This window comes from Trichosurus vulpecula, chromosome 2, assembly GCF_011100635.1.
Source record: "Trichosurus vulpecula isolate mTriVul1 chromosome 2, mTriVul1.pri, whole genome shotgun sequence".
In the NCBI taxonomy this organism is placed as follows: domain Eukaryota; kingdom Metazoa; phylum Chordata; class Mammalia; order Diprotodontia; family Phalangeridae; genus Trichosurus; species Trichosurus vulpecula.
In genome coordinates, this window is record NC_050574.1 from 139368805 (window position 1) to 139391158 (window position 22354).

A 22354-nucleotide genomic window follows, 5' to 3' on the forward strand; every position below is an offset into this window, starting at 1 on the left:
CAGGGAAGTTGAAATAGGGTTAGAGGGAGCCCTGTGGACCCCTAAACAGTTATGTCTTTAATTTGTTGGAAACTTCTGGAATTTAAGTACTCCCGCATGTAGTAGAGTTGGAGGTAGGGGAAGTCATGTGGCTAATGCCTAGATGCCTTAGTCAGTACACTGGATTCTCCCCTCAGTTTCTATTTTTTAGGGCAGCTTCAGGAACAGAATGGAATGATATATCTTAGCATAACAATGCAGGCAGCTTAGAAAAACTGTGGATACAGCACACCCAGCCAAAGTAGAGCTGACATCTGCATAATATTCTGGTGGATTTGAGGAATATATACATTCAATCCATAGCACAGGCCACACATTTCACTTTCATCTGAATTACTTAACTAGCCCAAATATACCAGACAATTAAGGAACTTCTGGTTTGTTTAGCTTAGTTACATGGAGATGTCATTTGCCAATCCTGTTTGAATAAAAATCATAAACAGCATTATCACAGGGCCTGTTGCAAACCTCTCTTCAAGCTTCCTATATAACATTCTCCTTTTCTCTCAGCAGATATCCTTGCCTCCAACTTGGTGTAAGCAACTCCTCTCTTCCATATGTAAAAATTTCTTCACCCATTTCTTTCTTTTTTCCTTTATTCCAAACTCCTTCCATCTTTTCCTGGAGTTCACCTCTCCACTCATTCTCTCACCTTTAATCTCTCCTTATTTATAGGTCTCTACAATAGAGACGTTCCTCCTATCTATTGTTCCCTACAAACATGTCCAGGTCTTATCTGTTTTAAAAAAACAAAATCTCCACTGGACTCTGTCATCCTCTCCAGGCCTCATCCTATATTTTTTTTCTCTTTCCCTGACAAACTGCTCAAAAGAATAGTCTATACTCTGTTGCCTCCACTTCCTGCTAATTTCTTATAGCCTGACAGCAATAACTGTTTTCTCTAAAGTCACTAATGTACTGGGGGCATTTGGTTCCTTTGCCACTAAGTTTATGTAATCATAGAAAATAAGGGGCAGGTGACAGAAACAAAGAGATGTCTTTGTGAAGTGAGCCCCAGATTTGGGTGGGTGGGAGCAAGAATACTGTAGCTATTTCTTTATGCCATTTTAATAAACACTTTTGTTTTGAGCTAATTATACCCAATGGCTGTTTACTTATGGTAAGCTCATTGGTGGGAACTCTTGAGCTGTAGTTTTAGAAGTGTGCACACACAGGATATCCTTTGAAACCAAATGAGTAGTAGCTGTCCCCTGGGGAACCAATCTGCAAATAAGTGAGTGAAAAGTTAGGGAAATGGCCCAGAAAGGGTATTATAGCAACTGAATCTCCACCCCTATATTGTCGACCTTTGTAACCTCACCCACTACCTGACCAATCTTCGTAACTTCATTTGGGGTTTTCTTGGCAAAGATACTGGAGTGGTTTTCTAGCTCATTTTACATATGAGGAACCTGAGGCAAACAAGGTTAAGTGACGTGCCCAGGATCACACAGCTAGTAAATGTGTGAGGCTGGATTTGAACTCAGGTCCTTCTGATTCCAGGCCTGGTTCTACCAGCCTAGCTAATAAATTGATCATACTCAAACCATTGTCTCTCAGTTTACCTTAATTTTCAAGGGCAACACACTCATTCTCTACAAAGCTGCCAAAATAATTTTCCTAAGGTCCAGGTCTAACCATATCACCCCACTACTCAAAAACTTCAATGGCTCCTTGTTACCTCCAAGATAAAATATAAACTCCTCAACTTGGCATTTAAAGCTTCCCACAACCTGGCTCCCATTTATCTTTCTAGACCTATTTCATATTACTCCCCTTCATGGACTCTACAATCCAGCAAAAGTGATCTACTTGTCATGCCCTGAACCTTGGCATTCTATCACCTATCTTGGTATTTTTGCACAAACTGTCCCCCATGGCAGGAATGCACTCACTTCTCATATCTTCCTTCCAGGTTGAACTCAGGCACTACCTCTTATACTTATCCTCAGAGCCTAGCACAGAGCTTTGCACATAGCAGGTAACTTAATCTGTCGAACTAAGTGTAATCCCTAATTCAATTTAGAATTGTGATTCACTGATTCACTGAATCTAGTTATGTCAGTTGTAGAATCAAGGAGATTATAAGGAAAAGCAATTAGCTTATCCTTCTAGTCTTTAATGATTCTGATATAAAAAATAAAAGACAACAAAATATTTAAACATAGAATAAACTAATCTGAAGGAATTAATTGTTAAAGAAAATACTTTAAAATCCCCCAGATGAACTTGATAGGTAAAGACTAAAGATTTATGATTGGCTAGTTGTCCTTTGTGTTCAAAAAGGGTCAAAATGACACCACTATGTTGGGGTCAAGGTGTAATGTGTTTGTGGCTGAACAGACCAAATACGAGCTCTACCACAGGTCAGGCACAAATCGTCCATATGAACATTTGGAGTAGAGTTGTCTCTAAAGTTGTACACTTCATGTTTCTTTTGAGCTACTTGCAATTCTGCTTTACTCATAGAGCACAACACCTTCTTTGATGTGGGCACTCCACGCTGGATGGTCCTGTGTCAGTGTCTCCCATGTCTCACAATTGTTTCCAAAGTTTTTCAGAAAGACCCTGAGAGTGTCCTTGTATTACTTCTTCTGACCTCCATGTAAGAATTTGCCTTGTGTGAAGTCTCTGGAAAATAGCCTTTTGGGTAAATATACATTTGGCCTTCAAACAGCTCATCAGAGTTGTATTCTCTGCAGTAGAATGTGAATGTCTGGCTGTTCATTTCAAGAAAGGACCTCAGTGTCTCGGACCATATCTTGCCAGGTGATCTTCAGAATCTTCCTAAGACAATTCAAATGGAAGCAATTCAGTTTTCTGGCATGGTGCTGATAGACTGTCCAGGTTTTACAGGCATACAACAATAAGGGCAGTACAATGGCTCTGTAAATCTTCAGTTTTGTAGGCTGCCATTATAATATCTCTTATCTCTTACACTTTCCTTCATGGCCTCACAAACACTGAGCTAGCTCTGGCAATGTGTGTATCAACCTCATCATTTATGTGTACGTCTCTGGAAAGTATACTGCCAAAGTAAGTGAACTTACCCACAACATTAAAAATTTCTCCATTTGCTGTAACTGATGGTTCCATGTATGGATGGTATGGTCCTGGCTGGTGAAGAACCTCTGTTTTCTTGGTAGTAATTGTCAGGCCAAAGTTAGCACAAGCAGCAGAGAATCAATCTATATTTTGTTGTATCTCAGCCTCAGAGACTGCATTGAGTGCACAATCATCTATAAACAAAAAGTCACATACCAACTCTCCTTTTACGTTAGTCTTGGCTTTGTAGCCTTTACAAGTTAAATATTTTACCATCAGTACAGTAGCTGATCTTGATGGCATTTTCGTCCTCATTGAAAACATCCCACAACATCACTGAAAACATCATGCTAAAAAGCATGGGAGCAAGCATACAGCCTTGCTTCACTCCACTGGTGACTGGGAAAGCACAAGAGCATTGTCCAGTTATCCAGAACCCATGCAAATATGCCATCATGAGAATGATGTACAATATGGATGAACTTCAATGGGCAACCAAATTTTGCCATGATCTTCCATGAATAAATGTATACCAAATTAATGATAAATAATTTCACAACTAGGTACAATTGAGCCCAACTGAAGACTATTAGAATGCCTTATAAAATTTACTCTATATCTGCTTCCCTCTTTGGCAAGAGATCCTGGTACTCTGAATTCCAGAGGCAGAAAAACCCCTCCCTGAATCTTAAAGCTAGACATCTAATTGAGCCTTATATTTAAAGAGACTGCCAAGTTCCTAGGGAATCTTACCACCAGTAGCTATTAGACTAAGCATCATAAGGACCATGGTTACTATCAACAGTCATATTTCCATTATCAGAAAATCTTTGATCAAATATTAAAAACTATTTTTCATCTAGAAAGATTGTAAAAAAATGCTGTTGTCTTCTTTTCCATTTAATGTATGATTCATTATTGTACCTAAAAAAATTTGAGTAAGGCAAGGAATCTTACATTATGCTTAGGAAACAAAACTATACAATTTAATACGTTCAAATATATCTTTTCCCCAGTTTTGTCTGCATGGCTTATAATGAAATGGAGTGAGAGAGCAAACACATGGTTTGCGTGGGCTTGTCTTACTTCTCGAAGGAATTACTAAGTAGGAGGGAAGGTTTTAGTCAGAAGTTTTAAACATCTGAGTTGTAAATAGATAGAAAAACCTTTGGGATGGAAGATGAAGTAGAATGATGACAGAATAGGTAGGTTTCAGGTTCAGAGATATGATTCAGCAAAGGAAGCCATCGTAAATCTGATTTATGTCTCTGATGGTTAGGGGTCCACTATATTTTTTCCTCTGACTATGATTTTTAGGTTTAATACCGACTCAAAATAGCCATCTCCTGGATTCCTCTCTAGTGTTCTTCTTTCAGTCTTAATAGAGAATAAAAGCTAGCTGAAGTAGTCCAGTAGCATTTGGTTGTAACTAATTAAGTACAGTACTTCTTTCCAACTACCTCTATCCTAAATCTGATGGTTCTTGAACTCTCCACCTGTGGAATCATAGATTAGCTAGCTTGTGTAATAAAATGAAGCCACAGAAACTCTCAGTACAAGTGAGAAGACAGAACAGTCTGTACTTGATGTACTAAAAATAGATATAGCAATTAATCAGTAATAAAACAGCATTTTCTAAGGTTTGTGGTTCATCTACAGGTCAGAAAAAAATGTATTACTTTCAACATATTCCCCGCTTTATAAAACTAAAATTCACTTTAATTATTTTTCCCCATTTTGTTTGGAATGAATTTGACAAATATCAATTAAAACGAGCACTTTCATACACACAATAGAGCAGAGAAGATTGTATATGAAACTGCAAATCTATTATATTCATATAGCTTTCATTTTTTCTTTTAAATATGTAATAAATTCAACATGTAACTTCCAAAGTTGTCCTGCTTGTCTGTGATTCCCTCTGGCCTTCCTTCTGTTCTCTTCTGTGTATTTTAAAAGCCTATTTCAATGACCCTCTTTTCTTTCTTTTTTTTTGGGTGCAGCCCTAACCCTACCTACCTTTTTTCTCCTTGCTACTCACCATTGCCCTCACATTTTCAATACAAAAAAAAGAAAAGAAGAAAAAACCTCTGTTAAAATATGCATAGCCAAGAAAAACAAATTCCCCTATGTCCAAAAACGGGCATTACATTCTACAACTCAAATCAATTACCTTTCTGTTAGGAAGTAGACTTCATCATCAGTCTTTTCGTTTGGACTGTTATTGGGAGAGGTCTCAAACTAGGTATAAAAAGAGTTCTCCTCTATCTCAAATTCATTTCCCCCATTAATTTCTATTGAATAGGCAAGAGACATCTTGGTTCAAAGTCCACTTAATTATCTCTCTCCTTACCACAAATGAACTACATTCTTTATCTGGTTGAGCTTTAGGAGCCAATTTTTTTTTGGTAGGGAGAGAGGGCTGAGGAGAAGGATATAGCTTGGGATTCTTTCCATATAAAATCATGTGACTTGGAGTCAGGAGGACCTAAGTTCAAATCCTGATTCAAACACTATCAGCTGTGTAACCCAGGACAAGTCACTTAACCTCTCTGTGCCTCAACTTTTTCATCTGTAAAGCATGGGGATTAGAGTCAGCCTCTAAGGTCTCTTCCATCTTTTAACGAATGATCCTTTGTGTGGAGCAACAGAGGATATACATAATTAAAGATGGTACCCAATGGGCTCTATTCTCCTTCTTGAGCCTCAGAGAAAACTATAGAAATGAAGAAGGGAAATGACATTTCCACTGTGGTTCCTTTATATTTTCTTTTCAGAATAGGTTGCTATACCACTGGTGGATGAGACTGGAATACAACTCTTGGCTTTTCAAATTGCCCAGCTAAGAGAGTTGACCAAAAGGAAGAATTCCAAGGGAGAGAGTGTTTGTTGCCTTTCAGCACATATGGTAGAGTTCTCTCTTCAGCAAAAATGGTTACTAGACTAGATAGACTGGAGGATGCTGTATTCATATATGGTATGCTTAGATTTCAAAATGACATTTCAACATGGCATTCGTGCTATTCTTACGGATAAGATGGAAATAGGTAATAGTGTAGACGGGTAAATCTGGAACTGGTTGAATGGCTGGAGCCAAATAGTAATTATTAATGGTTTGATGTCAGTTTTTAAGGTCTCTAGTGGAGTGGCTCAGTTATTTATGCTTTGCCCTGTACTTTAACAGATTTGGAGAAAGGCATAAATGACAAACTTCTCAAATTTCCAGCTGACACAATGCCAGGAAGGATAATTAACACAGGAGATGAGAGTCAGGATCCAAAAGGAACTTGATAGGTTAGAACACTGGCCTGAATTGAGTAAGAGGACATTTAATAGGGATAACTATAGAATCTTACATTTGGGTTAAAAAAAATCCAGATGCCAAGGGCTAGAACTCATAGATCCTTTGAAGTTAAAATTATAATAGTGGGTGGCACATATGAGGTACTTAATAAATGTTTATTAGATTGAGTTATTATTACTAGTAGTAATCATAATAAAATAAGTGAGATCAAGGGAGAAAGAAAGAAAAGAGAAGACAGTATATCCTTAAGGATATAACACTGCTTCTTATTACATTGGCCTCAAGACAGCCCCAAATTCAGACCATACTTTTGTACTTAATCTGGCACTTAGAAAACTCGAGTGTAGCCTATAATCAAGCTTTTAGTGCTGAAGATACAACTTAATACTTCTTGGTTTCCCAGCAGCCGTGGCAACCATAGCAACTACTTCCTCAGCAGCACACATTACCTAGGGAAGTCTGTATCAAATGCGCTGGCTGTTCACGCTAAAAGGTAAGGGAGACCTATCTCTTCTATCTTTGCATGCTTTTGGAGACTGCTAGAATCTCTGCCCTTAGGACCTCAGAAACAAAGATCTCATGAACTCTTCCTAGGCTGGAATGGATAATGGGAGATCTCCTCCCAAGAGCTTGCAATTTTAATTCCTGACTTGGGATCTGCGCTTCTCATAGCTGCAGATGTGGTGGACAAACAGGCAGGGGAAGGAAGAAGAACAGATAGATACACAGAAGAGTGGGGTTTACAAGTTTTGCAAATGGGTAAGGGGCTCTCTATCCTAACAGCAGAGGAAGAGAGGACACTGTGAGAGAGAAAATGAGCATAGCTTACTGATATTAGCTTTCTCCTGAGTGATAAAAGTCTATTGAATTTCTAAGTACCATGTATCAAAACTAGGATATTGTAGCAAAAAATTTTCAATATATATCTGCCTCTATCCTTTACTAAAATCTTACACCAATGCCTCATCAAGAGTTCTCAAAAGCTGTACAAGCAGTGCAAATTCTAAAAGGTCCTATTTACCTAGAACGGCTTTGACTATAACAGACTGTGGGTCCTTAATTGGAGGCTAAGCCTAAATTTGGAGGTTCTTCATCAAAGAATTGGGGGTGGGGTGATAACTTTTATAGGCACAGCAACTCAAGAAGACAATTTACTAAATAGAGAGCAGAGAGGGTTATAACCTCCATTGGTAATCTACACCAAAAAAAAAAAAGTCACATGTCATAGATTTAAACCCTGAAGAGACCTTCGAGGCCATCTAGTTAAACCTCTCATTTTATAGATGAGGAACTAAAAAGCTGAGTGACTTTCCCAAGGTCACTAAAGTGGAAAGTAACAGCTTCTTGAAGTACTGAAGTAAGTACATTTATTTTTTCCTTCTAAAGAGAGTTCACTTCATTTATTAAAAAGGATTAGATTTAGTGATATGGCCTACATTGAAAATAACCTTATATGTGAACGATACTTTAATATCTATCTCTCCCAATCCACCATGCACAAAATAGAGATTTAATAAATCAATACATAGACATGAATGAATAAATTAACAAACATTTATTAAGTATCTACTATGGGCCAGGCAATGTGTTAATCAATGGGGGTATTACAAAAGTTTGACAGTGCCTGTCCTCAAGGAGCTTATATTCCATTCTTGTGGGGGTGGGATACAAAATAAATGAGGCAGATAAAGGTATGTTACACAGAATATGAAAGAATTGAAGAAACTGGTAGAGAAAGAGATAGAAGATGAGAAAAATGGGAAGAAAAAGGTGAAGGATGGAAAGTAACAGAGAGAGGGGGCATGGGACACAATAAGAAAAACAGACAACAAATAATAGGCACTTAATAAATTTTTGTTCCCCAAAAAGACATAGTAGGAGAGATATACACAAAGAGACAAAGAAAGAGAGGGAAAGAAAAAGGCTAGAGAAAGGTATGTAGACAACAGAGAGAAAAAAAAATCAGTTTTCTAGGTGAGTATTATTTGGAGGTCATGCCCTGTTGTTCAATTAGGCTAAGACTTCAGCCCATTATCGTTTATTATTTATTACTCTTTGAAAAGTTGATTAACCAGAGTTCATACATCTTTAACATGTTCATTAGTTTGGAGGTTATACTCAGAAGCGGTTAACCAGAGTAGCTTATCAAGATGAATTTATTCTTTGTGACACCTTCTGTTATAGCCCTGTGCACATTCTCCCTTTGACACTGTATGACCGTAATCAAACCACTTACTTTCTTTAAGTCCCAAACAACTTTCTAATACTATGTATTAAGACCACTGAAATCTCCAATCCTCCAGGCATTGGTACTCTTCCCTGGGCTACAGCAGGAGAGAGCAGACTTCTCTTTCCTAAGTTTTCTTCTTTCATAGCTTTTCTCACATTTGAATTTTTCTTTTATGTAAGCTCTTGTTTCCAGTAATGTTAATTTAAACTTAAATTAGGAAACGATGGGGTTCTATTTAATTTTTTTAAAATAATCATTGTACTGTTATCTTAGTGTATTTGTTTCTGTTTTCAAATGTTAAAGATGCAATAGAGTATAGTGGAAAGAGAGCTGAGTCTGAAGTCTAGTCAACCTGGGGTTGAATCCTAGCTCTGAATCTTCTTAGCTGTGTGACAATGAGCATGTCATAATTTCTTATACTGGAGGCAAGACTGTATGTGACCTAGAGGTAGCTAAGTAGTATAGTGAATAGAGTGTTGGGCCTGGAGTCAGGAAGACCTGAGTTCAAATTTGACGTCAGGCACTTACTAGCTGTGGGGGAAAGTCCCTTAAGCTCTGCTGCCTCAGTTTCCTCATCTGTAAAATGGAGATGATAACTGCACCTCCAGGGTTGTGAGGATCAAATGAGATAGGTATTTGTAAAGTGTGCAGCATAGTGCCTGGCAAATAATAGGCACTTAATAAATTTTTGTTCCCCAACTCCTCCACCCCAGGTGACTGACTGTTGTCAACCTCAGGTTCTGATTGTATGTGTATGTGTATGATGTAAATGTAAGAGCATACCCCTACATAGGAGCTTTCAACTAAAGAGAAGAATGTTTTCAATACAGAAGAGATATCCATAAATACATACATGTATTATGACAGTTTTGCTTGCTTCTTTTATCACTGAATTTTGTCAGGTAGCCTCACTATACAACCATCTCTTCCCTTCCCTCTCCCACCCCCATTTCCAGGCTATAGGTATGTATATAGTAATGTCATCTGTAAGGTGATGCAAGTGGTCCCTTAACATATGCACTAATCACTAATCACATGCTCTATCACCTCTCATCAATTAAGATATTTAAGACTTTCAATTCAAAAGCCTAGAAGTGATATAGCGGCTAAAGATGAAGGCTTGTCTCTTCCTTAATTAACATGCTGGAAAGTTTTAAGTAGAGATTAAAAAGCAGGGAACCAAAGATAGGACCCTTGACACAGGACCTCTGAAGAATAAAGGCACAAAGATTGAGCCATTATGGGCAGCCTTTCCCCACGGAAGACTCATACTTTATGTTGGCACAGGACCACAGAGGACCTGGAAACATGTGCTTGCAGGGAGAACTGGAAAATCATGTATGAGGAGCCAAAGACAGCAATATCTCGTTCTAATTAAGGATCAACCGGCTGTGGAGCATGTGTGTTGTTTAATTAGAATAAACCAAAGCTACATAAGTGAGTTCATTGTTTTATTTCTGCACTGAAAGATGTACAGCATTTTTCTTTGTATCCAAACTCTGGAAGTGGGAGGGCCTGATGACTCTGCTTCCTAGGGTGAAGCTTAGTGTCTCCTTGGTCCAGGGAAATGAAATAGGCTATTGCCACCCCAAAATTCCTTTCTGAGCCTTAGGCAAAATGTGAATAATAAAATATTTCTATCACCTACTTAATAGGGTTGTTTTTAAGTGCTTTTAAGCACTATATAAAAGTGAGTTATTTTCACATCATGAACTTTCCCCTGTAAGTTTTCTTTCTTTTTTTTTTCATGTTAGACTGACTTTAAAATTGATTACCACTGCTAATAAACCTTCAAACATGATAGTCAGCTTTAATGAATCCTTCACGAGTTTTTTATAGTTAATGGTGGGAATCTATTTTTCATCAACTTAACGCCTTCCCTTGGAATAAAATTCACACTCCTATCTATAACTTAAGAACAAATACCTCTCATTGATAAAATAGAAAATGCTTTCATAGTAATTGTTCTCATTTTGATTTTACTCCTTCTTAATATGAAAACTGCTAAAGCATTCTAGTGAATTAAATATTTGAAACTAGTTCTCCAAATATGTATGCATTACATTTTTAAGACAGAATAGCTATAATAAATATCAAATTAACAAGATGTTAATAAAATAGGCTCAACCAAATATCTACTTGGGAAAAGGTAGGCCTGGTTACTGAAAAATCTAAGAAATCAAATCAAAGCATTTAACAACTCTTTTGTCTTCATGTCAAGAAGTTGACATGAAAGGGACTTTAAAATTTTTTATTCTGCTTTTGTATCTGCAATTTAGTTCATAATGCTAAAAGTTTAGGAGAAATTTTTAAAAAATTATTATCATGTCAACTACTGAGAAATTGGTGCAAGAACAACTAAATAAATATACTATCATCATCTAATATCTTGATTCATACCTGGTTTATATCACAAATGAAACTAGTAAACAAGATCAGAATCATAAAATTTTAGAGCCAGACCACCTAAACTAATTCTAAAATGAGGAAACTAAGGTCCAGAGAAGTTAGTTTCATCAAGCTTGACCTCCTGAAAAGGCTGAAACATTTCTTCCAATGAGTTATTAGTGCTACATAAATAACCCCTAATAATTCATAGCGTGTTAGAAGTGGAAGAAACATTAAAGATCCTATACTGAGGCTCAGTGGTAAAGCCACTTGCTTCAGAGCTAGAACTAGTCTGCAGATCTCCTGCCACTTAGGTTGGTATTCTTTGCTTACTCTCTGCCAAAGGCCTGGCATTTATATAGGGTGAAGGCTAAGTTAGGTGGCCCAGTGGTTAGAGCATGGGCATGGAGTCAGGAAGACTCATCTTCTCGAGTTCAAATTCAGCCTCAGACATTTACTAGCTATGTGACTCTGGGCAAGTCACTTACCCCTGTTTACCTCAGTTTCTCATCTGTAAAATGAGCTGGAGAAGTTAATGGTAAAACACGCCAAGAAAACCCTAAATGGAGTCATAAAGAGTCAGACAAGACTGAAACAACTGAATAAACAACATGTATTCATATATATGTATATATATACATATATATTCCAACATATATACCTAAAATGCATACATATTCACTTAAGTTCAATAGCACCTCTGAAGTGCAAGGCAATGTGGATAAAAAAATAAAAGCATTCTCTACCTTTAAGGAGTATGCATTGTACTGGGGGATATAACATGTAAATACAAAATATGAGGGGTGTGAAGAGGCCGGGAGCATGGGGAGGTGGTGGGTTTGGGAGGCAAGGAATCAGGAAAGGCATCCTGTAAGTTGGAGTACCTGAGCTAACCGTTAGAAGAAACTAAGGATTCTAACAGGCCGAAATGAGGAGAGAGGTTACTCTAGGCATGGGACAGCCTATGCAAAGGCATGGAGGTGAGAGGCAGAATGCAAACTTTGGGGAACAGCAAGTAGGCCAATTTGGCTACTGTGCAGAGTGTATGAAGAGGGAGTAACATATATATTCTACATTTCAGCCTCAGAACTGAGAATATAAAGTAAGACCTTGAATCATTACCTAGCGTGCTCACATGGAAGCTTGTCTCATCCACAGAGGATGACGATGTAAGAAGAGGTTAAAAAAAAAAGACATCATTTAAAACTCCATAGAGGATGATGGTCTACTGGGAGGGAGGTTTAAAAAAAAAAGACATCATTGGAAAATTCCACCCCTATAAACTCTATTATGTCATTGAATATATAATATTCATGCCAAAGTACCTGTTTGTATGAACTCAATCAGTGATGCTTATCTCTTCCTTTCCCAAACTTCCCAGTCATTTCTCCTCCTCATTTCCTTTTCCTCAAAAATATCCCTTACCCTAATAATATTAAAAATGTTGGTCGATTTGTTTAAAGTGGTAGAGTGGAATAATGCAAAGGGCAATGGATTAGGATTCAGGAGCACAGCTAGGAGAAAGCCCTAGGCAGGCTTAGAAAATTGCACCTTTGGTTGTTGCTCGCCACCAGAGGTTTTGAACCTTCAATGTAATAAAGAATATTCAAGATGTGAGCAACTTTATAAATTATTTAGTCCAACTGACTTTTTACATAGATGAGGAAACTAAGACCCACATAGGCTAGAATGAATTGCCTAAGGTCATACAAGCATTAAGTAGCAGAACTACTATTCATACCCACATATACCAGCCTTTCTACTACACCATGCTGCATTTCTGACACAATGAATGGAATTTCTGGCATTAAAAAAGTAAATTTATAAAAAGCAACATTAAGTTATCTCTCCCTTACAAGAATCCTCCTCCCCATTATGGCCTTTTAGTGAATCCAAGAGCTACTGGCTTACTTTAGGCATATGACAAATCTGGGCTGCTTGATTGGTCTGGAGACTTGATTTATAATTCTGCCTAACTAGCTGTTGTTCAGTAGTGTCCGACTCTTCAGAACCCCATTCGGGGCAAAGATACTGGAGTGGTTTGCCATCTCTTTCCCAAGCTCACCTTTACAGATGAAGCAATTGAGGCAAACATGATTAAGCAACTTTCCTGGAGTCACACAACTAGTTAAGTGTCTGAGGGCACATTTGAACTCAGGTTTTCCTGACTCTAGGATCCTTTGCTCTACCTAGCCACCCTAACTAGCTGCAACCCTGGGCAACACACTTAACCTTTCTGGGCAAGCAAGGAAGTTAGACTGGATTAACTCTAAAGCCTCTTCTCGTTCTAAAATCTTATTATTTTATAATATTTAGAAAGATAAAATTTTGTTTATTTTTTAGTTCCTGAGAATTTTAGCTGTGTGACCCTGGTCAAATCACTCAACCCTTGTTTGCCTCAGTTTTATTACCTCCCAGGGCTGTTGTGAGGATCAAATGAGATAATAATTGTAAAGTGCTCAGCACACAGTAGGTGCAATATAAATGTTGGCTATTACTTTTTGAAATCTTCCATTGTAAGAATGAAAAAATCAGTTTTTTTCTTTATCCTTTCTTTTATATAACATTAAGTGAGGATACAATTTTAACACTCTATTATTTACCACCATCCCCCAAATTAAATACTAAACACTCAATACAGGTAAAACAACTCCTGAGAAATCTCTGGATGTCTTTTTTCCCTAAATAGCACCTCACCTTAGTGCTTGAAAACTTTGAAGGGAATTCACTCCTTTAAAAGATTCTCAGCTATGCTGTTTTGTCCTATTTTGAGGAAGAGGGGACTCAAATCTATATGGGTGGTCACAGGATTATAGATCTAGAGCGGGTAGGGACCTCAAGAGGCCATTTGGTCCCAAACCTCTCATCTCACAGATGACAAAACTAAGACCCAGGGAAGTTAAATGAATTACCCAAGGTCATACGTGATATGTATGTGCCATGTATCCCAAGAAAGGAATTGAACCCACTTTTGTGCTCTGACACCGCACACCACCTTCTTGAGTACTGAGTGGCTCTGGTAACCATCATCCCATTCATCTCCCTCCTGACGGTGCTCAATGATCTCATACAATCAAACTGGGTTGGAACAGCTTTTGCTGTAAATCCGACAAATGATTATTAAGAGCCTACTATACTCAAGGGACTGGGCTCCACGAAACCTAACTATGATGGCTATGAAGGAGAAGGGCAGATGACTCATGGGGTATGGCAATATGGGAGAAAGAAAAGGGGGGCAGGGGATAAAGGGTTACAAAGGTCAAGTGGGAACCCGGGTTCGTGGACAAGAGTGCTGGGGTGGGGGGCGGTGTGGAACAGCAGAGGGAGACGGGAAGGTGGGCAAAGGAAAGACGTGGGTCTGGGGGTGGGGGCTTCGGGGTGGGGAGTGGAGGAGGTTGTATCGGGAAGAAAGAAGTGAACCTGGGGCTGGGTCACATTTGCAAAGGCAAGGACATAGGAGAGGGAAGTGAGAGCTGGGCAAAGGGGAAGAAGCCTTTGAATAGACGGGGCACGGCCGGGGCATGGGCAGGGCCGGCAGGTTGGCAGAGGCAGATCGGGAAAGCGGAAGAGGGGCGGGCGGGGACTGGGTCAGCCCGGGACGTTGGCACGGGCGGCCGTACCTGAACCTCTCCTGCCCGGCTGTGTCCCATAGCTGCAGCTTGATCCTCTTGCCGGGCTCGATCTCCAGCAGGCGGGAGAAGAAGTCCACGCCAACCGTGGGGTCGCAGGCTGGGGACAGCATCCCCGGGAAGCGGCCCTGCGTGAAGCGGTGCAGGAGGCAGGACTTGCCCACCGTGGAGTCGCCGATCACGATCAGCCGGAACTGGTAGATCCAGATGGCCTCCATGGCTCACATCCCGCTCGCACCCGCCCGGCTTCCGAGCTCCGGGGCTAGAGAATGTTACCTCGCGGCGGGGCTCCCTGGGCCGGGGTCGCAAGGTTCCCGCGGGAACTGTCCCTTCAGCACCGCCTCACTGCTTCTCCGTCGCCTCCTTCGAGCACATTCGTCCCGCCTGGGCTGCCTGGGTCTCCACCCTGGAGACGCAGGGCGAGGGCCCAGGGCGAGGCGAGGGCGGGGCGGGCGGTTGGGGCGCGGCTAGGACACCCTCTCGGGGCGGGGCGGGGCGCGACGCGGGAGCTGGAGCCCAAGCGCGAGCCCGAGCTGGAACGGGAGACGCCCCAGGAGAGAAACTGCTCACCTCGGGCCATCCGAGAGACTGGGCATTCCCTTTCGGGAAAAAGAGAAGCGGGAGGGGCCCGAGGCGGGGAGTTGGACATCGGGAGGAGACTGACAGCAGAGATAACCACAGAGGACCAGGCAAGGGCGGCCGCTCCAGGCAGATCCGAGCCAATGAAAAGTAGGGCTTCTGGGAGTCCTTGGCTCAGAGTAGCCGCTCAACCCACTTGGATTTGACAAAGATTGATTCCGAGCCGGGCTTTGCTTAGCCTAGGGCTGAGGAGAGGAAGTTACAAAGTTCTGTACCCACGAAAACACAGTAGATAGAACCCCTGACCTGAAGACCTGCGTTCAAATGCTGCCACAGACACTAGCTAGGTACAAGACTCCTGTGCCAACCGCTTGCCCTCCTTCATCCTCAGTTTCCTCAGGACACTCTCTACCCTTACGGAGCTTACTGTCATAGGGGAAATTTGGCCCACGGTACAAAACAAGGAACAAAAACGGTGCACCAATCACTGAGTAACCGGACCCAACAAATTCCTCTAACCCTGATTTTATTTCCTTCCCCTTTTTCAAATCTTCTTGTGCCGGTTTCCTTCCTTCTTTCTTATTTAAGGTCTTGTTCTTTAAGGTCTTTCCTTAAGACCCCCCACCAGAGACTTACTAAGAACCAAAAGGTTCTTTAAAAAAATACATTAATGGGGCAGCTAGGTGGCACAGTGAGTAGAGCACCGGCCCTGGAGTCAGGAGGACCTGAGTTCAAATCCGACCTCAGACACTTGACACATGTACTAGCTGTGTGACCTTGGGCAAGTCACTTAACCCCAATTGCCCTGCCAAAAAGCAAAAAAAAAAAAAAAATACATTAATGTAGTGGTTAGAGAGCTAACCCCTGAGACTGTAAGACCTTTGGTTCAAGATCCTCCCTCTGACATAAGGTACATCCAGCCAACTTTCTTAAGACAGTAAACAGCAGAGTAGATATCAACCTCATCAGAGATTCCCTAATGAAACCACTGATTTGAGAAGTGGAAAAAAGGTGCTTTAGAAGGATGAAAAACAAAGTGTTAAATTGCCTTAAAGTATCCCTCTACCTGCTTCCTGGCCACAATTTAGAAACTCTGATCCACAGCACCTATCTTCCTCCTCCCCTTCATTCTACGTCTCCAATATGTGTAATCTTCCTCCCATTAGAAAGAAGAAAGTTTGAGGGCTGCCTTGATTACTTGCCTTTGTAGCTGTAGCTGGAAGGCCTGGAACTAAGTGCATAATGAATGCATTTTTCTTTTTTATGGAGGGGGGAAGGCAGGGGCAATTGGGGTTAGGTGACTTGCCCAAGGCCACACAGCTAATAAGTGTGTCAGGTGTTTGAGGCTGGATTTGAACTCAGGTCCTCAGGACTCCAGGGCCGGTGCTCTACTCACTTTGTCGGCTAGCTGCCCCAATGAATGCATTTTTTTGGTGATTAGCTACCCAGCAGATGGTAATCCATTCAGTTGATCCATTTCTTAACCTTCTACTCTCTCCAAACTTACCCCAAACTTTTCTTTATCAAAGTCACAGCTAATAATAATAATAGAGTTAGGAGGAACAAGGAAGGTTAGACTAGGTTCACAACACCAGAGTTCTAGAGGGGCAAAACATTTACTGTCACTCTTCCTCCCCATCCCTCTCACCAAGTGCTTCAAATTCCCAATCCAGTTGCACTGGGGGATAATCCTACCCTGAAAGGGAGGAGAGAGAATATGAAATACTGAGAGCCCAAAATCTGACTTAACTGAACCTCTGAAGCCATCTAGGCCAATTGCCAAGCAAAAAATTAATTATGTTTACAAATCTTCCAAAAGTGGGCATTCTAGCTTCTACTGAAGATCCATAATGATGGGGACCTTGATTCTTAAAAAGACACAGATTCCATTCGAGGACATGTTTTAGTGTTAGAGAAGTTGTCAGCATGTTACATGAACATGAAATTTGCCTCACTGTAACTTTCACCCATTTTTCCTAGTTCTGCCCTCTGGGGCCAAGAAGATTAAATTTCCACCCTCTCCCCAGACAAATTTTTGAGGTCAAATATCAAATCCCCCTTAAACTATGTTTCCTCCAGGTCTTTCAACTGATCCCAATATGGAATGGTTTCTAATCCCCATACCATCCTATTTACCCTTCTCTGAGTGTGCTCCAGCTCCTTTGTAAAATGCAGTGCCCAGAATTGGATAGAATGCACTAGAAAAGGACAGAGTACAATGGAATAGTTACCTCCCTTACTCTGCACATGATAATTCTACTAATGCAGCCTATGATCTCATTAGCTTTTTTTTTGTCTGCTACATAGCTGTGTTTACTCAGATTGAACTTGCTAACCACTTAAAACCCTTAGGTCTTTTTTCATATAATGTGATTTCTAGCTAAGCCTTCCTTATGCCAATCAATCAACCAATTGGAAAGCATTTATTAAATGCCTTCTGTGTCTCAGGCATTATGCTAGGTACTGGATATATAAAGACAAAAATGAAAGTCCTTGTCCTCAAGAAACTCCACATTCTGTTGGGAGAGAGAACATGTACACACACACATACGCACACACATATATGTACACACATATATGTCTGCATACTGTTCACAGACACACACACATGAATAGTTATATGTATAGGTATTGGTGTGCATAGGGACTGAACCAGCTTCCCTAAGGGGAAGGAGAAGGACCAATGAAAATGTTCCCCCAGAATGTGCTCCCAAACCTGGCTATACATCTCTATATACAAAATGTATACAAAATAAATATGACATAATTGTGTGTGTGTGTGTGTGTGTGTGTGTGTGTGTGTGTGTAAAGTACTTAAAGCTGGAAGGGAATGTAGATCAAGAAGGGCCTCTTGTAGAAAGTGGTACTTAATCTGAACTTTGAAGGAAAAGTACTTGTGTAGTTGATTTTTTGAACCCATGTGAAGGACTTCACATTTATGTCTATTAAATTTTATCTTTCTAGTCTTAACCCATGACTTGGGCCTGTGGAAATGTTTTTTGGATCTTGACTTTTAATGTATTATCAGCTGTTCCTCCTAGGTTTGTGCCATAAACAAACCTGACAAATTGCATCTATGCCTTTATCCACCTCATTGAATAAATTTGCTGAAGGAATAGGGCCAGGAATAGAGCTCTGGAGCCCTCTACTACAGTTCTGTCTACAGATTGACATCCATTCTTTAATCAATACAATTTATGTCTAGCCAAGCAGCTCCAAATTCATCTAACTGAACAACCAAGGATATTTATTGACTTCCACAGCTTCTCCGACATTGAGATTTCTGTATTTTATAATTTTTTACAGCTGTGAGGTGAAACCTTGGAATTGTTTAATTTCCATTTTTCTTATAATTTGTTATTTGGAATAATTTTCATGTAGTTGCAAATAGTATAATTCTTATTTTTAATTAATTTTTATCTTTTTAATTGATAAAAAATATTTTTTCTCTCCCCCCCACTTCCCTACCCTATGGGTTAGATGTTGGTAGTACAGGAAATAAATTCCTTGTAACAAATATGCATAGTTAAGCAAAACAGATTCCCTCATTGGTCATGTTTTTTAAAAAAAGTCTCATTCTATACCCCGAATCTATCATCGCTCTTTCAGGAAGTAAATAGCATCCATGTTCAGGTCCTCTGGAGTCATGGATGGTCATCCCATAGGTTAGAGTTCTTACTGTTTTCGAAGAATTGGTCTAAATATTCTGGAAAACAATTTGGAATTATACCCCAAAAGTTTCTGAATAATTCATACCTTTTGGCCTAGCTATATCATTGTTAAATCTATACCCCAAAGATATCAAAGAAAGAGGAAAAGGTCCCGCAAAAGTATTTGTAGAAGCTCTTTTTATGGTGGCAAAAAACCAGAAACTAAGCAAATGCCCACCAATTGGGAAATGGCTGAACAAATTGTGGTATATGAATGCAGTAGTTGTGTTGTAAGAAGTGAGGAAATAGATGTTGTCAAAGAAACATGGAAAAACTTTTATAACCTAATGTAGAGTGAAGTAAACAGAACCAGGAAAGCAATTTATAACATCAATTTTGTCAAAATGAACAATCTTTAAGACTTTGGTAAACTAATGAAAAATTATTAGTCAGGAGAACCATTTTTATAATAATAAAAACAATTCTTTGCTTGAAAAATATTTATTCATAATATATAATATAATTTATTCATAATATTTGACCACGTATATTGGGGAATGGTCCTTGGTCTAATATTTGTGTCAATTCTATGTCTTAGATATTTAGGACAAAATTTCTCTCTATACAATTTCTCTTCATATTCTAATAAATGATTTTATTTGTGCAAAAGCTTTTTAGTTTTATGTAAACAATATTGAATGTTTCATCTTTTATGATTAGCTGTATTGCTTACTTGGTTAAGAATTGTCCTCCTAAAGACTTACATGAACTGATGCTGAGTGAAGTGAGCAGAACCAGGAGAACATTGAACACAATAACAGCAACACTGTGCAATGATCAACTATGATTGACTTAGTTTTTCTCAGCAATACAGTGATCCAAGACAATTCCAAAAGACTCATGATGGAAAATGGTATCCACATCCAGAGAAAGAACTATGGAATATGAATGCAGATTGAAGCACACTATTTTTACTTTCTGTGTGTATGTGTGTTTTGTTTCTTCTTTCTCATGGTTTTCTGTTTTGGTTCTAAATCTTCCTTACAACATGACTAATGAGGAAATATGATTAATATGATTGTACATATATGGCCTATGTCAGATTGAATGCCTTCTGGGGGAGGGGGGAGTGGAGGGAAGGGGAGAAAATTTAGCACTCAAAATCTTATAGAAGTGAATGTTGAAAACTAAAAACAAATAAATAAAATTTTTAAAAATTTCCTCCTAATCACAGTTGTGAAAGTACCTCTTTCCCTTCTCTAATTTCTCTATGCTGTGACTTTTAACCTTTAGGTCAATTATTCATTTGGAAATCATTTGTGTTATAAGATGTGAGACTTTAGTTTAAAACTGATTTCTGATGTAAAAAATGACTTTACTAATCATGACTTTACCAAAAATGACTTTACTTGATTTGCTGGAGCTTCCTTACTATCCAGAGGAGGCCAGACTGACCTGGGAATCAGAATCAGCCAAACAGGAGACAAACTCTTAAGTTTAACATGCCAGAGATCCTTTGCTGTGTTTGCTTGCTGAATCTGGAAATCCCTGTGCTGTGCTGGTGACCACAGAACTGATGTAAGCTGGTTCATGACGGCTCTAATGGACAGAACTAGCACAAGTGTCCTAGTTCTTCCACTGTGGGAACTTTTCAGCCTGACCCTCTTCCTTGTTCCATGTAGGCATCTCATGATGTCTGTGAAATGGCCCCTCTCTGGGAAATGAAAACTGAACCCAAGGGACTATGGCAATACCTGATTGGACCATGGCACGGGTGGGGAAATTCAAACCCACAATGGCAGTACCTGATTGGGCTATAACACAGCCATTCCCTCCAAGCTTTGTGATTTATCTTTGTCTTTATAACCTGTGCAGCCTAACTCCAAAGTGAGTTCAGTTCTGACTGCAGCTCCACATGCATGTCTGCATGCATGCCTGCTGCTGCTTTGAGAGAAAATAAAAACACATACAACCTAGTTCTATTTGTCTTTCTTAGACCATACTCTGGAGGTTGGCACTGCCAATTAACTTTTCCCATTTTCCCCAGAAGTTCTTATGGAAGAAACTGCAGTGTGAGTTCTTGGGTTTACTGGACTACCTTGTTCAATTCCTTCTGGCAACAATGGCTACCCAGAGTCTTGCCTGGTCAAATCACATGACATCTTCCAGTGAATGAGAGCCCCAAACAGAAAAAAAATGCTAACCTCTGAGTTTATATACCCTTCTTAGGGCCCCAAGGCTTCAAACCTAATCAGCAAAAGGGTGTGGGCCTGGGGCTTAGTACATAGTAAGACTTAATCAAAGGTACTTGATTACTTTAGCATTCTAAAAGAGAAAACAGTAAAACAAAAAAAAGTCCCACCTTAATTAATATTACACTAGACTGACTTCTGTTTACACTCTAAACAAAAGTAAGCTCTCCTAGTTGGGTAGGGTCTGACCCAAGATGGAGGATCATGTTCCCCAAATTGGGGTTAGGGCAATCTCATAAATAAGTCATGTTGACTAACCTTCTATAGAGGCTAGGCCCTAAATGGGGGAATAAAGGAGAAAAGCCTGGATCCTAATTTAATAATTGGTTGTTAATATAATAGAAAAATAATTTATCTCATGATGACTGCTTTATATGCAGAGTAAATGCCAATTTGGGCCTATGGTAACTGTATACCACAGAGGGTACGGAGTTCTTGTGTATAATTGTAACATTTGGTCTCTCTGTAGGAGGGTCTCCTCTTGGTTAGAAGGATTCCTATTTCTTTAAGCAGTTCCTCATCCTATGAGGATGGACAAATTTGAAATTCCCAGTACTAATTTCCTACTGTCAGTTCCTCAGGTATACCTCTGTGGTCAAAATTCTTAGGGTTAGAAAAACTTCATGAGTTTCTTCACCTGCCTTCACAATCAATGGCCTCTTCTAATCCTTTTCACTTTTATGACCAATATCCTTAAAATATCCTTATGCTTAAGGACCGGATCTATTCCTGATATTAGGAGACCTCTATTTTTCAACTGAAAAAGCAAGACTGTACTCCTCAATTATCTTAGCTTGTATCATTTCTAGGGATTGCTTCATGTGTGACCACATTAATATGCAAATATTAATGCAATTTACAAATGTACAGTATTGCAACAATGATGGTCTATTGGATTAATATACTATGCTTAATACAGCAAAAGAAACAAATTCAAATCATGAAGTTATGGAAATTTATGTAGGGACCCCCATTGTCTGCAGTCTGGCTTGTTTTCTGGGTATTTGTTAATCTGTATTGGGGAAGGGTTTGGTGAAGGAGGCTGTGTTGAGGGAGGTGTCACCTAGTCTACAACTTTTGTATTATGTGCTCTCTAGCACATAGCAAGTTATTCCCCTCCTATTATCCAACACATAGAAGATCATTCCCTTTAACTATAATCTCATTTCCTTATGATGGCAAATTGGGGAGGAGCTAAGATGCAATGGCCCATCCCCTTTTGCTGATGTCGCCAGTCA

General features: G+C 39.6%; 1 protein-coding gene across 1 annotated transcript in view; it reads right to left on the minus strand.

Moving 5' to 3' along the window:
* RAB39A (RAB39A, member RAS oncogene family) overlaps window positions 1-14875 on the minus strand; it is a 21701-nt gene extending 6826 nt beyond the window's left edge. Inside the window, exon 1 of the mRNA XM_036745947.1 lies at window positions 14627-14875. Within this exon, the coding sequence (XP_036601842.1) occupies window positions 14627-14853 (227 nt within the window). The 5' untranslated portion in view covers window positions 14854-14875. The remainder of the gene's footprint in view (window positions 1-14626) is intronic.
* Window positions 14876-22354: the final 7479 nt, after the last annotated feature.